The sequence below is a fragment of the Thalassophryne amazonica genome, chromosome 6 (genome assembly GCF_902500255.1).
Source record: "Thalassophryne amazonica chromosome 6, fThaAma1.1, whole genome shotgun sequence".
Classification (NCBI taxonomy): Eukaryota; Metazoa; Chordata; class Actinopteri; order Batrachoidiformes; family Batrachoididae; genus Thalassophryne; species Thalassophryne amazonica.
This window is the reverse complement of record NC_047108.1, coordinates 111,775,122-111,793,127: the sequence shown is the minus strand read 5'-3', so window position 1 is coordinate 111,793,127 and position 18,006 is coordinate 111,775,122. Positions and strand designations below refer to the sequence as shown.

Sequence of the window (18,006 nt, the reverse complement as noted above, 5' to 3'; positions counted from 1 at the left end):
ACCAGCCTCATCTGGGGAAGTAACCTGTGATGGACTGGCACCCCGTCCTTCATGCTGTGGTATCTGTGGATAAGCCCCGTCACCAACGGACATCAGGGTCTACAGGTGGAAGACAATAAATTAAACCAGCTTTCACCTCCTGACCAGCTTAGCGAATAGCTAAAAAAAGCTTGACAAACATGCTGTGCCAATCATTAAACGTGTAGTCATTCATTTTGACAGCAAAAATCCACAGAGAGCACAGGCTGGTCTGAAGACCCACTCCTCTCCAGGTTTACGGTTTCACATTCCATTTGACCTGAACTCATGCTCCGTGACCTACTTTTAGGCACTGCTGTATTTAGCCATGCAGAGGCCACCACAGCAGACCTTCAGGGTTAACGTATGGACATGTGAGACACCGGCAGCAGACAGGTGGCAGCTCTAAGGGAATGCTGTCTTTTTTTCCCAGTTAGTTCACCAAAAACATATTTCTCTAATGATTTTGGGTTCTTTTGTAAGAGCTGGTCCATGTTCATTATATCTGAATCTTTATCTTCTGGGTGTGTCTGAATGTGGTTCCACAGAACCTCGCGCTTCCCAGCTGGAGTGACAAAAGACAGAATGTGAGGAGACGGAATGAGAGGAGGGCACTTCATGAATTTCATCCCCTCAAACCTGCACCGGCTCTGCTGTATGTTCTGGATATTTACCAGAAAACCCTTCAGAAGCCTTTAAAGATCTGAATAATTAGTGATGTCTGGAAACAATGCTTTCAGAAAATAATTTTTCTAATTCAGTCCTTTGCACATGTCCTTAAAAACAGAACTGCCAAGTAACACTGTTCATCCGCACTGTTTCATCCAGGGCATGTAATCATCTAAAAATGGACATCAGACGAAGCCCCTGAAGCTCCAGAAACATCAATACGAGTCAGAGCTTTGAGGTCAGTCCAGAACAAAGTGATGGTCACGATAATGTGGAGGAGGAGGAGGAAGAGGAGGAGGAGGCTGGTGAAAAGACGTGAGAGGAAATAAAGACGCAGACAAAAGCATCTAAAGAAGACGGTGAAGTTTCACATCATCCATTCATCAGTTTAAACTGAAGTTTTTTTAAGGCACATTTGCTTCATCAGCTCTTCTCCAGTTTCACTGACAACATCACTTTGCTGTTCTCTCGGTTGTCAGCATCATTTACTTATTCTCGGCGCTGGACCACCGCCGGCCAGGTGTCAGCTTTTAAACAAGCTGGTTAAACGCACACCTGAAATTAAATACATTTTTGATTAAAGTTGATTAAACTCCCACCTAAAATAAATGACCTTCATGACCCCAACACGTCGTTAAAACAGCAAAAAGTAATGCATTTTCACTACGTTTTTCTCGTCTGTTCCGTGTCTGCACTGTGACGACATCATCAGTGTGCACTGGTAGTGGAATCAAAGTTTATGTTGAAATGTGCTTTATTTTGAAATACTCTTGTGCAAGAAAACCGTAAGTGTTCCGAGACAATGGCTAGTTTTAGGAAGGTTAACGCGGAATTCTGCTGTGAAGGTTTTTATGATCCAGACATGAGAATCCAGCTTAATGCCAAATGGCAACAAATACAGGACAAAACAAACAAATAACCACCTGGAAAAGGTCTCTGTCTGATGCCCACAACTTTCCAACGGACTCACAGACCGCAGCTGGCCGGGAACACATTTAATGAATGAGAAAAGGAACAAAACGGATGCAAACAGGTGAGATATTTGTGATTTATTTTGTATTTGTGAAGAAATGCCATAGGTATTAAAGGCAACTGCGCTGCGGTGGTTTGAAATCATATTTGTCTAATAGATTACAAATTTGTTCATGTAAATGGTGAATCTCTTCACAGACTAAGTTAATTATGGAGTTCCACAAGGTTCTGTGCTAGGACCATTTTATTCACTTTATACATGCTTCCCTTAGGCAGTATTATTAGACGGTATTGCTTAAAATTTTCATTGTTACGCAGATGATACCCAGCTTTATCTATCCATGAAGCCAAGAGGACACACACCCAATTAGCTAAACTGCAGGATTGTCTTACAGACATAAAGACATGGATGACCTCTAATTTCCTGCTTTTAAACTCAGATAAAACTGAAGTTATTGTACTTGGCCCCACAAAGCTTAGAAAAATGGTGTCTAACCAGATCCTTACTCTGGATGGCATTACCCTGACCTCTAGTAATACTGTGAGAAATCTTGGAGTCATTTTTGATCAGGATATGTCATTCAAAGCGCATATTAAACAAATATGTAGGACTGCTTTTTTGCATTTACGCAATATCTCTAAAATCAGAAAGGTCTTGTCTCAGAGTGATGCTGAAAAACTAATTCATGCATTTATTTCCTCTAGGCTGGACTATTGTAATTCATTATTATCAGGTTGTCCTAAAAGTTCCCTAAAAAGCCTTCAGTTAATTCAAATGCTGCAGCTAGAGTACTGACGGGACTAGAAGGAGAGAGCATATCTCACCCATATTGGCCTCTCTTCATTGGCTTCCTGTTAATTCTAGAATAGAATTTAAAATTCTTCTTCTTACTTATAAGGTTTGAATAATCAGGTCCCATCTTATCTTAGGGACCTCGTAGTACCATATCACCCAATAGAGCGCTTCGTTCTCAGACAGGCAGGCTTACTTGTAGTTCCTAGGGTTTGTAAGAGTAGAATGGGAGGCAGAGCCTTCAGCTTTCAGGCTCCTCTCCTGTGGAACCAGCTCCCAATTCAGATCAGGGAGACAGACACCCTCTCTACTTTTAAGATTAGGCTTAAAACTTCCTTTTTTGCTAAAGCTTATAGTTAGGGCTGGATCAGGGTGACCCTGAACCATCCTTAGTTAGGCGGCTATAGACGTAGACTGCTGGGGGGTTCCCATGATGCACTGTTTCTTTCTCTTTTCACTCTGTATGCACCACTCTGCATTTAATCATTAGTGATCGATCTCTGCTCCCCTCCACAGCATGTCTTTTTCCTGGTTCTCTCCCTCAGCCCCAACCAGTCCCAGCATAAGACTGCCCCTCCCTGAGCCTGGTTCTGCTGGAGGTTTCTTCCTGTTAAAAGGGAGTTTTTCCGTCCCACTGTAGCCAAGTGCTTGCTCACAGGGGGTCGTTTTGACCGTTGGGGTTTTACATAATTATTGTATGGCCTTGCCTTACAATATAAAGCGCCTGGGGCAACTGTTTGTTGTGATTTGGCGCTATATAAAAAAAATTGATTGATTGATTGATTAAAATCAGACATTTTATTGAAATGGGTGGTCCCACAAACGTAATATTTGGCCGTGGTTATGTATCCGCCCACCCCCTCTTCACGCAGAATTTCATGCGTAAAGCCGTAATTCCCCGAGCACTCCAACACACGAATACGGGAACATAATGGGTATAAACTTACAGCCATCTTAAAGCAGCACAAACATCCTTTTCCCACTGAGCGTTCACGTTTTTCAAATAAATGAAGTTGCGCTCATCTGTGTACCCAAAACCAGATGCGTTCAGGCACAGTGTTGGCGCTTCTTCATAGTGAGGCAGCAGAAAGGGATTCCACCACGGATCACCAAAACTGGTCTAAAGGCGAGCCAATTTTTTCCTGCTATTTACACGGTGGAAGATTCAGATGTGCCTGACATAGGTGGGCGCACAACACGCACACACACGGGTGTGCACATTAGTGAATTTTACACTGCTTTCCTTCTTCTCCAGGTTCACCGGTGAGGATCACCAACACAGGTCGCATCACACGAGGGTCCTGATGAAGCACGAAGCCCACTGGCAGTCAGAGGAGGAGTTAGTGTCGCAGAACCGCCACTGCACCCAACTTCCCTAACTGCTTGTGTCCTTTGATGTTACACACAAGTCCTTTTCCTGGCCAGGAAATCATTCAGGTTCACCATCAGAAAACACAGCACACATTTCTCAAAGTAACGACATGCGACATAACGTGTGTTTATTAAAATGCATTTAATCAGCTGGTAATTGAGCCAATAATCCGTCCTCTGTCCTTGGCTTTCATTATAGTAAAACATTCTAAAGTTCTTGCACAAAGTACAAATAAAATGTAAAAATTCCAAGCCTCTGAAAGTTTTAAAATAAATGAACATGCAAGAACTAGAAGGAAAGACAAGGTACCACTCAAAAAAAAAAAAGGTTAAGAGTGTTGTAACATGAGTCATGTGTCCAAATGAAGCTCCAGCAGCTCAGTTTGTTTTTGTCTGCACACAAGGACACATTTAAATGATGACCTGCTCACAAACATGAGGCCAAGAAGCCACAAATGTCTGTTTTCTGACTTATTCGTGGGTCTGTGTCATGTGTTTGTGTCTTCATGGACGTATTTGTCCAGCAGTCAGCTGACGTGGACGCACACGGCTCTATATAAACCCCCGGACGTCTCTCACTCGCATTACTGTGGATAAGATGTCCCACTGTGGGCGCCGAGGACAGTTTGAGTGTCTCCACCCAGTATAATTATGACACAGAAATAGTCTTTGCACATTCTGGATGTGGAGTGGGCCCCCACGGAGTGGGGCTCCACCTGGAAAGCAACTAAATATTTAACAATAAAAAACCTTCATGTATGATCCTCGTTTTTAATGCAGCTGTGCTCATCGTTATGTTAATTAACTGTAACTTAATTAGACTATGTGACATCATTCACTTTAACATGCGAACAATCTACAAGAGATCAAACATCCCTTTATTTTAAAGAAAAATTAACTAAATAAAGAGTTCCGGCTTTTTCCTCTTCAAAGTAAAATGTACAGAAACATGACATTTTAGAATAGAATAGTCTTTATTGTCATTGTACGGGGGGGTGTAACCACAAAATTGGAGGTGCTCCTGCAGCGGTTGGTTGTTATCGGGGGTGGGGGGTGTTTATGGGAGTAAAGGTGTGTTTACACATAAGCAAGACGCGTTACGAATGTCATTTTTCTGTCATTCGTGACACATTCCTGACATTCTTATGTGACTTAACGCATCTGAATAGGTTTCTTAATAGTGCGTGTTGGTGCATGATATTCTTGATATTCGTGGAGCATGTTTTTGACTGTCAAAAAATCTTCCACGAATGTCACACACCACCCTCATTTCGTCTCACGTCGTGGAGGTCGCAACTGAGCGTATTGATCCGTCTTGATGAGTAGTGATCCTTAATAGAACGTGACAACGTTCGTAGTGGTTCCTGTGATGGTTCTTGGAGCCCAAACTGTCACGCATTATTACAAAGTGACACGGAAACTGTCAAGTTTTGACACGACTTGTAACGCAGCGTCACATTTCACTGCGCGCCACAACGAATAAGTTTTCTGTCACTTGCGCACAATTAAACTCAGCTCCAAATGTCGGTCCACAGTTCCTGCTGAAGCTCCTCAGGACGCTCCTGCAGGTGTTCCACCTGCTTCTTCTTCTTCTTCTTCTCGTGTGTGCATTCCCAGGTCTGCTGGGGGCTCCCCTACCATTCTGAGGGGGGGGCAGCACATTAGTGTTTTATCTTTTCCTCGATTTGTGTAAGAGCTTTTGCAGTTTCTCTTAATTTGGTTGTATCTTCTTCAAAGATATCCTCCGTTGTTACTTTCGGGCATTCTTGCCTATTGACTTGCTGGCATTCCTCTAGTATATGTTTTTGAGTTTCCTCCTCAGCATTGCAGAACCTACAGGATACATTGGCATATTTATTCCTATAGTTGCATTTTACTGCCAGCATTCTTGTTCTTGCCATCATGATGCTATGTACTTCCATCCTGTTTAGTTTGTCCAGGTAGGGTTTCCTTTTTTCCTACTTCCAATGTTTTTACGTTTTCAATGTAATGTTTTACCTTGATTTGATCTCTCCTTGTTCTTTGATATTCTTCTTTAGCTGTTCGCCTATTTTCCTTTTTATATCTCCTTTGCTTGTTTGATCCATTATCTGCAGTTTTTCCTTAATCCTGTTGACTTCCCTTTTCCATGGTTTACTATTGTTGTTGATTATTCTTTCATTAGGTCTGATCCTACTGTATTTATCCTTTTTTGGAAGTTGACCTTGTTTTTTTGTATTATATGGTCTATATCCCAGGTCTATATGCTGTTGTAACCGATGAGCAGGAGAATGAGTCTGAGCAACCAGAGGAGCGAGAGAAGACTCACGTGCTGCCCGACACCTCCTCCAGTCCGGCGGAGGAAGAAGCACGCGCACAATTAAACCCTGCTGCACCCCATTCAGTTTGATTGCTGACACCAAGTCGGCTAAAAGTCAAATTTCAGTGCTCTTCAGCGCGCTCCTGCAGGTGTTCCACTTGCTGCATGTGCCTGATGTTTGGGAAAATGCGCCAGATGAGAGCCGCATGAAGCCACACATCTGGCACTGTCCTCCTCCTCCTCTCTGCGCCACTCCATGGCACAGAGCCCAACTACGCATGCAGTCACAAAGTTCTTCTGAAAAACTGGAGCGATCTGAATTCGGTTGGATGAATATGGGTGTGTGTGTGGAGACAATTCACCTCGTTCACAACGTGACAGAACTTAACGATGCGCTGTTACGCGCAATAGAGCCTAACAACGCGGAACACTATTCTTGACCGTGCGTAATGGTTCCTGATAATTCTCCGGCAACATGTGCCATTAATGCGTGTGGTAACAGGTTGCAGCAGTTCCTGAGGACACCTGACGCCTCTGCCCCGAATAATCACATTCGTGATCAGCGGCCAAGAATGTGTACTTCGTGGCATTCGTGACTTGTCGTCGTTATGTGTAAACGCAGCATTAGTCTGTGGATGAGTGTGTGTGTGTCCATGGGTGTTTGCAGTATGCATGGCCCAGGAGAAGAAGCTGTTTGTCAGCCTGCTGGTGTGGGATTTTGTTGACCTGTAGCATCTCCCAGAGGGCAACAGGTCAAACAGGGGGTGGGCAGGGTGTGTGGGGTTTCCTGCGATACCTTGGTTCTTCTTAGGCAGCAGGATGTGGCGATGGTTTCCAGGCTGGATAGAGGGCAGCCGATAATCTTTTGGGCAGTGTTTATGACCCTCTGTACTGCCTTCCTGTCTTTGGCTGGAGAACCTGCGTACCACGCACCCAGACAGTATGTCAGTACACTCTCCACTGAGAAGTGATAGAAGACCAGCAGCAGCTTCATGTCCAGGTTATTCTTCCTGAGGTCATGCAGGAAGTGTAGCTGCCGCTGAGCCTTCTTAACCAGAGCCCTGATGTCTGTGGAGATGTGGGTGCCCAGAAAACTGGAGGTGGTGACAGTTTCCACCTGTTCTCCATTTATGAGGGTGGGGTGATAGTGGGGGAGTCCTGTCTGTTTTTCTTGAAGTCCATGATGAGTTCTTTTCTTTTATGAACATTCAGGGTCAGGTTGTTCTCTGAGCACCAGAGCGACAGTCTCTCCACCTCAGCCTTGTACGCTGTCTTGTGTGTTTTTTAAGAGCTGACGTAACATGTGAATTTCTCCACTGTGAGATCAATAAAGTCTTATCTTATTTTATCTAACCACTGTTGTATCATCCACATATTTTATAATGCAGTTGGTTGGTTGGGTGGGTTTGGAGAGCAGTCGTAGGTGTACAGGGCGTACATTGGAGGATTGAGAACACAACCTTGAGGGGAACCAGTGCTGAATGCGAGTGTGGAGGAGTGGTGGGGCCAAGTCTCACAGACGGGCCGACTTGTCAGGACGTTTTTAATCCAGTTACAGATGGAGAGCGCAATCTGTAATTTCAGTCGTTTGGTGATGAAAATGTCCAGTATGATGGTGCTTAAATGTAATGGAAAACATTAAAACTGGTTTAAACCTTTTATTCCAAAAATGTGAGTTTACAGGATGAGTCATTTTATTTTGTCATTATTTATCAAATACTTAAGGTTACGTGCACAAAGCTCACGTAGGTTACGTGCACAAAGCGCTTGAGAAAAATGCCATTTACACAAAGCACAGCTGAAACTTCAAAGGCCAAACCAGCCTCTCAGTCAGAAAAAAAAAAATCAATTTCCTGTGTTTATGTGGATTCAAATCCTCAACAATTATCTGATAAACACTTCAGATTCCTTACAGGATCCCATCAATGGCTTTAAATGGATTTCCTGTAGAAAAGGAGTTCATTGTGGGTTGTTTTTTTACTTTTTGGGTGGAGTTCTGAAGGAAAAAACATTTTTAAAACATAATAGTTGTTTTGATGGTAACATTTTATTTTGGAAAGGTTTTCTAGAAATGGTTGCCTAATTTTTGTAGTTCTTTACACCAAAATAAATACTTTTACAAATGGTAGAAAATACAATTTCAAAAGAAAGTAGAGCATGAACATATTTTACACTGAAACAGTCATCAAATCAAGAAAGAGAATATGAAATGCATAAGTAGAAAGCTCAAATGGGAGTTCAGACGTGCAGCAGACATCTGAACTCCCATCTGAGCTTTCTGCTTATGCATTTCATGTTCTCTTTCTTTTACTTGAGGAGCACAATTCTGCAGGAGCAGAGCGCACAATGCTGTGTCGCTTTCTCGCGCTCTCTGTCTGAGGATGTGCTGTGGTAGTTTTTTGATGTGCTCGTTGTGAGGAACTCATGATCATGGAGGAAATGTGACATCATACTTTCATTAACCTGCATTCTGCTCAGGTCCAGCTCACCCACAGCACATATATCTGTCTTTAAACCGGGAAAATCTTTCCCCTAAATGCCTTGTCTTGGAAATTTGATGACATCTGTCCATCAGAGCCAAAATGCAGGAGGATGGAGGAGGACGTATCAGTGCCAAATCAACATGGAGATCTACCTCGGATACGTTCCAAACCAAATAAACCAAATCAGAGGATGCACACCCCTGAAGTGCTGCTGGACATCGCCGCGTCACCGAGAAAAGGCTGGTCAAGTGCGTGGACAAGCGCTGCACATGCACCTCAGACAAGAGGACAAACGGATCATACGAGGTCTGTGATAAAAGTAACGGACATTATTTTTTTCAAAAACCATATGGATTTGAATCACGTGTGATTACATCAGACATGCTTGAACCCTCGTGGGCATGCAAGAGTTTTTTCACGCCTGTCGGTTAAGTCATTCGCCTGTGGGCAGTCTTTGAGTGAGGAGTCGCCCACCCTCTCATCGTTTTTTCATTGTTTAGGAATGGCTCAGAGACTGCTGCTTTGTTTGATAAAAATTTTTTCAAAAACTGTAAGGCACAACTGAGTGGACACCATTCGATAAATTCAGCTGGTTTTCGGTAAAAATTTTAACGGCTGATGAGAGATTTTGGTCTGGTAGTGTCGCTTTAAGGACGGTCCACGGCGCCTGACGGCGATCTGCGCTTCGAGGCGGCGTCATCTCGCCGTTTCAAGTTGAAAACTTCCACATTTCAGGCTCTGTTGACCCAGTAAGTCATCAGAGAACAGAGAACTTTCAGAAGAAGTCGGCATGAGGAGTTTATTCGGACATTCCATTGTTAACGGACATTTTGTAATGAAAGAACGTGCGGGCAGAGTCGCATGTCGGGCTGGACCTGACCGCGGGGGGGTCGCGACAGGAAAAACACCTCCGTTGGAAACCTTAACGGGCAAGTTGGAACATGCCCAAGCTATTAAACAATTTCTCAGTTACTCACTTGTTGAAAGCCATCAAAAGCCGCCTGAATTTTACAAATGGTTTTCAACACGGAGGTGTTTTTCCACGGAAACGACTCGGCGAATTTGCGCGCACGTCTTTCATTACAAAATGTCCTTAAACAGTGGAATGTCCACATAAAGTCCTCATGCCGGCCTGTTCTGAATCTTCTCTGTTCTCTCACGACGTCCTGGGTGAATTAAGCCTTAAATTAGGATGTTTTCAGGTCGAAACAGGCTGACGACGGCGCCTGGAAGCGCTGCGCGATGTCCCGCTCCGTGGGAAGTCCTTACAGTGACAGAAACACCCCATAATCTCTCATCAGCCGTTAAACTTTTCACCGAAAACCAACTTAATTTCTCGAATAGTGTCCACTCAGATATCCCTCACAGGTCCAGAAAAAATGTTGATAAAGCAACAGGCGCCGTCCGCAGCGGCTATTCAGACAAAGAGATTCCGACGGGCGGGGTGGAGCACTCCTCACTCAAGGCCTGCCCACAGGCGAATGACGTCACAGACACGCGTGAAAAAACTCACGCATGCGCACGAGGGTTCAAGCTTGTCTGACATAAAAACATATGAATCAAATCCATTTATTTTTTGAAAAAAATAAAAAGGACAGCTTTTTTCATCACAGACCTCGTATAAGTGGTGGATTATATACTGGACATGGAGTATAGGGCAGTAGACCCAACATTCTGCTAGTCGATGAATGCGCTGTATGTGCTTTGTTATTATTTTACAGTTTATTTTATTTTTTCATGTCCTTACTGGTTACTGTCTGGGAGTTTCCACAGTCTGGTCACAGCAGGATAATAAGAGCTGAACACTTTGTGTGCAAATATGTCATTCATCTTCAGCTGCGAGTGGACACTTCAGTGAGACACCAACAGAGACACTGTTGCGCGTTCGCATGTTTAGTCGCTAATTCAATTCTCCAACGGCTCTCCAACAGTCGCGCCCAGTGACACAGGACCCTTTGGTACCAGGTCTCTTCAGAACATCCTCGGGTACTGCTGGAATGACTTTACCTCAAATGAATGGTTAGTTAGCAGGACTACGATGATGAGTATTGTTTCCATGGTGAGGGAACATCAGCGATGACATCGGTCACGTGGTCTGTTTCTCTGTGCACAATCAGCGTCTCAGTGCTGAGGACCCTGCTGGCTGGAGAAGACCAACAAGATGTCCACATATCACCTGGATGTGACAAAAAGATCACTTTCATGAGATGGAGATGGACCAGGTGTTGTGTGGGCCACTGAAGAGGAGGTACTGCTGGCACACCACCAGAGGGCGCCCTGCCTGAAGTGTGGGCTTCAGGCACGAGAGGGCACAGCCGCCTCACAGGAGCAGCCAGGAGTGACAGCTATCACTCATCACCAGCTGTCACTCATCACCACTTCACCATCCACAATAAAAGCTGGGCAGCAACTCTACCTCCCTGCCGAGATATCATTCTACCCATCAGCAGTACCAGGTCTGACAGCTGGAGATGGTGGCCACCTGGGGATTCGGGACTTGGCGGCTCCAGTGTGCTCCAGATCCGTTGGCAGTGGAAATCGTGTGGGACCCGGCTCTTCTCTGGACAGACGTCTTCTATCCTCGAACCTGCCCACACGTCATCCTTGTATATTGACTGAATTCTAAGTCTGTGATTGCCTGTATTCCGTTGTGCACATTCACAACAGTAAATTGTTATCTTTTGGTTCATCCATTGTCCGTTCACTTACGCCCCCAGTTGAGGGTCCGTGTCACTACACTTTCCCAACAGGATATCTCGGCCAACGTCATGGATCCCGAGGGGTGTCAACCATCGAGTGAACCGCCAATGGAGACGCCGGGTGCACAGGCGCCGGCAGGAGGCATATTAGGTGAGCTGCAGCAAATCTTAACCACCTTCACTGCTCGGTTGGATTTGGTAACCGAGCAGAATGTTATACTCAATCGGAGGATGGAGGCTCTCACCGCCCAGGTGGAAGCGCACACACTGGGCGCTGCTGCAGCACCTCCTCCTGCTGCCGAGCACTGAATACAGATATTCCAGTGGTGGTTCAACGAACCCCCCCTCCCCATCCCCTGAAGCATACATAAGCCCTCCGGAGCCGTACGGAGGTTGTGTCGAGACGTGCGCGGACTTCCTGATGCAGTGTTCGCTCATCTTTGCACAACGTCACGTTATGTACGCGTCAGATGCCAGCCGGGTAGCTTATGTTATAAACTTACTCCGAGGAGAGGCACCCGCCTGGGCTACGGCGCTCTGGGAGCAGAATTCACGGCTCCTAACAACATATGCTGGGTTTGTGCGGGAGTTTAAACAAGTGTTTGATTACCCCAATAGAGGCGAGACCGCTTCAACTGCGCTGCTGTCAATGAGACAGGGGCGTCGGAGTGCAGCCGATTATGCAGTCGACTTCCGCATCGCGGCAGCGAGGTCCGGCTGGAATACTGTTGCGCTCCGCGCCGCCTTCATAAACGGACTGTCTCTGGTCCTGAAGGAGCATCTGTTGGCTAAGAATGAGCCGTGGGATTTTGACGGGCTTGTCGATCTGGTCATACGGTTAGACAAATAGTTAGAGGAACATCGTCGGGAGCGGGGCAAAGGGCGTGGCTGGGCGCAAGCTGTCCCTCTTCCTTCCGGGTCCGAAAGGTTGCCGCCGTCCCCACGCTCCACAGTCGGAGAGCTCCGTGTGGCGACAGCTCCCCCTGCTGACGAAGCTATGGACACGAGCAGGGCCAAAGTAAAATCCAATGACAGACAACGGAGACTGGCCCGCGGAGAATGTTTTTTCTGTGGCTCGAGTGAGCACATCCAGAAAAACTGCCCCAAGCGGTTAAACTACAATGCCCGCCCCTAGAGACTGGGCTAAGGGTGGGCCATAACATTCACGCGGGGAAAACCCCGAGATCCACACGCATCCCAGTTACGATCCTGAATGGGGATCTAACCCTTCACGCCCCAGCACTGGTGGACACGTGGTCGGAAGGGAATCTGATGGATAGCAGATGGGCAAGGGAGGTCGGGTTTCCTCTAGTGGCTCTACCTTCCCCATTGAAGGTACGGGCACTAGATGGCACCCTTCTCCCAGTAATCACACACCAGACACAGCCCGTGACATTGGTTGTGTCTGGGAATCACAGGGAGGAGATTGTGTTTTACGTAACACCTTCTACCTCCTGAGTGATTTTGGGATTTCCATGGATGGTCAAGCACAATCCCCGGATAGATTGGCCGTCTGGGGTTGTGAAGCAGTGGAGCGAAACCTGCCACCGGGAATGCTTAGGATCCTCGGTTCCACCCGGTGTGGCAGCTAACGAGGAGGTTAAAGTCCCCCCAATCTGACGGCAGTGCCTGAGGAGTACCACGATCTTGCTGACATTTTCAGCAAAGATCTGGCACTCATTCTTCCCCCACACCGTCCATACGATTGCGCCATTGATTTGGTCCCGGGCGTTGAGTACCCGTCCAGGAGGCTGTAGAACCTCTCACGTCCTGAGCGCGAATCAGTGAAGACCTACATCCGGGACTCTTTAGCTGCCGGGCTGATCCGGAACTCCACCTCCCCGATGGGTGCAGGTTTCTTTTTTGTGGGCAAGAAAGACGGCGGACTCCGTTCATGCATTGATTACAGAGGGCTGAACGAGATTACGGTTTGCAACCGATACCCGTTGCCCCTGTTGGATTCAGTGTTCACGCCCCTGCATGGAGCCAAAATCTTCACAAAGCTGGATCTTAGAAATGCGTACCACCTGGTTCGGATCCGGAAGGGAGGCGAATGGAAGACGGCATTTAACACCCCATTAGGTCACTTTGAGTACCTGGTCATGCCGTTCGGCCTCACTAACACCCCTGCGACGTTCCAAGCTTTGGTAAATGACGTCTTGCGGGACTTCCTGCATCAGTTCGTCTTCATATATCTGGACTACATTCTCATCTTCACCCCGGATCCTGAGACTCATGTAAAGCATGTACGTCAGGTCCTGCAGCGGTTGTTGGAGAACCGGCTGTTTGTGAAGGGCGAGAAGTGCGAGTTCCACCGCACTTCTTTGTCCTTCCTGGGGTTTATAATCTCCTCCAACTCCGTCGCCCCTGATCCGGCCAAGGTTGCGGCGGTGAGAGATTGGCCCCAACCGACAAGCCGTAGGAAGCTGCAACAGTTCCTCGGCTTTGCAAATTTCTACAGGAGGTTCATTAAGAGCTACAGTCAGGTGGTTAGTCCCCTGACAGCCCTGACCTCCTCTAAAGTCCCCTTCACCTGGTCGGATCGGTGCGAGGCCGCGTTTAGGGAGTTGAAACGCTGGTTTTTCGACTGCACCAGCTCTGGTGCAGCCCGATCCTAGCCACCAGTTTATAGTTGAAGTGGACGCCTCTGACTCAGGGATAGGAGCTGTGCTGTCCCAGAGCAGGGAGTCCGATAAGGTTCTCCACCCTTGTGCCTCACAGGCACAAGGGTGACCCCGCAGGTTGACCCCGGCAGAAAGGAACTATGACGTCGGCAATCGGGAACTCCTAGCGGTGAAAGAGGCTCTTGAGGAGTGGAGACACCTGTTGGAGGGAGCTGCGGTGCCGTTCACGGTTTTCACGGACCATCAGAACCTGGAGTACATCCGGACTGCCAAGCGTCTGAACCCCAGGCAAGCCCGCTGGTCACTGTTCTTCGGGCATTTTGACTTCCAGATCACCTAGAACCAACGATCTGATGCCCTGTCCCGGGTCCACGAAGAGGAAGTCAAAACCGAGCTGTCAGATCCACCGGATCCTATCATCCCCGAGTCCACTATCGTGGCCACCCTCACCTGGGACGTGGAGACGACCATCCGGGAGGCCCTAGGACGGAACACGGACCTGGGGACTGGCCCGAAGAACCGTCTTTACGTCCCTCCAGAAGCCAGAGCTGCAGCCCTAGACTTCTGTCATGGTTCAAAGCTCTCCTGCCACCCAGAGGTGCGAAGAACCATTGCGGTGGTCTGGCAGCACTTCTGGTGAGCGTCCATGGAGGCTGACGTCCGGGAGTACGTCCAGGCCTGTACCAACTGTGCCAGAGGCAAGGCTGACCATAAAAGGACCCAGGGACTCCTCCAGCTGCTTCCGGTGCCTCATCACCCCTGGTCACACATCGGCATGGACTTTGTCACGGGTCTCCCGCCATCCCAGAGCATGATGACCATCCTCACGATAGTGGACCGATTCTCCAAGGCGGCCCACTTTGTGGCCCTCCCGAAGCTCCCAACAGCCCAGGAGCATGGGATACCAACTGACATTGTCTCGGATCATGGTCCTCAGTTCTCCTCTCAAGTCTGGAGGAGTTTCTGCAGAGAACTGGGGGCCACCGTGAGCCTCTCGTCCGGGTATCACCCACAGACAAACAGACAGGCAGAGCGGGCGAACCAGGAGCTGGAACAGGCCCTCTGCTGCATGACCTCCATGCACCCGGCGGCCTGGAGTGATCATCTGGCCTGGATCGAGTACGCTCATAACAGCCAAGTATCCTCTGCTAGCGGCCTCTCCCCATTTGAGGTATGTTTGGGGTACCAGCCCCCATTGTTCCCAATGGTGGAGGGAGAGGTGCCCCCTCGGTCCAGGCCCACCTACAAAGATGCCGTCGGGTGTGGCGCACCGCCCGCTCTGCCCTGCTGAAGGCCCGGACGAGGGCCAAGACCCATGCAGACCGCCGGCGTTCCCCAGCCCCTGCATATCAGCCCGGGCAGGAGGTTGGCTTTCAACAAAGGACATCCCCTTACAAGTGGACTCCCCTAAGTTGAAGGACCGGTACATTGGACCATTCAAGATCCTCAAGATCCTCAGCCCTGCCACAGTGAAGCTACGGCTCCCAGCTTCACTGCGGATCCACCCGGTATTTCATGTCTCACGGATCAAACCACGCCACACCTCACCCCTCTGCACCCCCAGACCGGCGCCGCCTCCTGCCCGGATCATCGACGGGGAGCCTGCGTGGACAGTACGCCGGCTCCTGGACGTCCGTCGTAAGGGCCAGGGGTTCCAGTATTTGGTGGACTGGGAGGGGTATGGACCCGAAGAACACTCCTGGGTGAAGAGGAGCTTCATCCTGGGTCCGGCCCTCCTGGCCGACTTCTACACTCGTCATCCCGACAAGCCTGGTCGGGCACCAGGAGGCGCCCGTTGGGGGGGGGGGGTCCTGTTGTGTGTTTACCATCCCAAAGATGTATCGTTATCTTTGGCTGCTTTCAGTGATGCCGGTATTTGGTTAGACTCTTTCTCTCCGGTTGTTCTGTCTGAGTTATTTTCATTGGTTGCTTCGTCCAACCATCGGCATGTTTATTGGACCCCATTCCTGCCAGGCTGCTCAAGGAAGTCCTACCATTATTTAATGCTTCAATCTTAAATATGATCAATCTATCTTTGTTAGTTGGTTATGTACCACAGGCCTTTAAGGTGGCAGTAATTAAACCATTACTTAAAAAGCCATCACTTGACCCAGCTATCTTAGCTAATTATAGGCCAATTTCCAACCTTCCTTTTCTCTCAAAGATTCTTGAGAGGGTAGTTGTAAAACAGCTAACTGATCACCTGCAGAGGAATGGTCTATTTGAAGAGTTTCAGTCAGGTTTAGAATTCATCATAGTACAGAAACAGCATTAGTGAAGGTTACAATGATCTTCTTATGGCTTCGGACAGTGGACTTATCTCTGTGCTTGTTCTGTTGGACCTCAGTGCTGCTTTTGATACTGTTGACCATAAAATTTATTACAGAGATTAGAGCATGTCATAGGTATTAAAGGCACTGCGCTGCGGTGGTTTGAATCATATTTGTCTAATAGATTACAGTTTGTTCATGTAAATGGGGAATCTTCTTCACAGACTAAAGTTAATTATGGAGTTCCACAAGGTTCTGTGCTAGGACCAATTTTATTCACTTATACATGCTTCCCTTAGGCAGTATTATTAGACGGTATTGCTTAAATTTTCATTGTTACGCAGATGATACCCAGCTTTATCTATCCATGAAGCCAGAGGATACACACCAATTAGCTAAACTGCAGGATTGTCTTACAGTCATAAAGACATGAATGACCTCTAATTTCCTGCTTTTAAACTCAGATAAAACTGAAGTTATTGTACTTGGCCCCACAAATCTTAGAAGCATGGTGTCTAACCAGATCGTTACTCTGGATGGCATTTCCCTGATCTCTAGTAATACTGTGAGAAATCTTGGAGTCATTTTTGATCAGGATATGTCATTCAAAGCGCATATTAAACAAATATGTAGGACTGCCTTTTTGCATTTACGCAATATCTCTAAAATCAGAAAGGTCTTGTCTCAGAGTGATGCTGAAAAACTAATTCATGCATTTATTTCCTCTAGGCTGGACTATTGTAATTCATTATTATCAGGTTGTCCTAAAGTTCCCTAAAAAGCCTTCAGTTGGTTCAGAATGCTGCAGCTAGAGTACTGACGGGGACTAGCAGGAGTACCAGGTCTGACAGCTGGAGACGGTGGCCACCTGGGGATTTGGGACTTGGCGGCTCCAGTGTGCTCCAGATCCGTTGGCAGTGGAAATCGTGTGGGACCTGGCTCTTCTCTGGACAGACGTCTTCTATCCTCAAGCCTGCCCACACGTCATCCTTGTATGTTGACTGAATTCTAAGTCTGTGATTGCCTGTATTCCGTTGTGCACATTCACAACAGTAAATTGTTATCTTTTGGTTCATCCATTGTCCGTTCATTTTCGCCCCCTGTTGTGGGTCCATGTCACTACACTTTCCCAACACCGGGTGTCTGTCTGGGTGGTTGCCATCCAGGACCCAAGATGTTTTTGTAATGTGGTTGATGTGGCACCAGTACATGCTCCCAGATGTGTAAACTGTAACCATCAGGTAGAAACTTCAGATATACAGGAACAAGTTTAGGTTTAAGGCCCCATATAATTGTAGTGTATAGTATGAAGTGTTTGATATATTTTGTAATGAAGTATATCAACAGAAATTCTAATTCAAAATGTATGAACATCCTTGTTCCATCTATAAATACTATTAATTTAGCAATTTAGGGAAACTTTCACCAAGGCTGAGAAATTATCCCATTATCATCTCATCATCATAAAACAAGATTAGAAATCTTACAGGCCACTGTTGAATGTCAGCCTGTTTAAAAAAGTAAAAATAATAACTAAATATACACCTATGACAGAATGGTAAATAAATATTTAACATATTTAAGAAGAACAAAGGGATTTTCAAATAAAAATAACATGGAAAAACTCTTGTGAAGTCTCATATTTGAGACAAATTGAGTGAACATCGATCACAAGATCAAATTCAAAACTTCATTTCCAGTTTGAGTTCAGCATCAGCGGGACGTTTAGATTCCACCAAAAGCCTAAAAATAAAGAACTGTGTGCACTATTTAGTATAAGAACACATCTGGACGTATTTCCAGTCTGC

The 18,006-nt window shown here is 46.8% G+C and overlaps 1 protein-coding gene across 1 annotated transcript in view; it reads right to left on the bottom strand.

Annotated features, from left to right (window-relative positions):
- Positions 1-18,006, bottom strand: part of LOC117511523 — an 85,134-nt gene that overhangs the window by 62,619 nt on the left and 4,509 nt on the right. Inside the window, exons 2-3 of the mRNA XM_034171533.1 lie at positions 6,919-7,239; positions 570-583 (exon numbers count right to left, since the gene is read on the bottom strand). Of these exons, the coding sequence (XP_034027424.1) occupies positions 570-583; positions 6,919-7,239 (335 nt within the window). The remainder of the gene's footprint in view (positions 1-569; positions 584-6,918; positions 7,240-18,006) is intronic.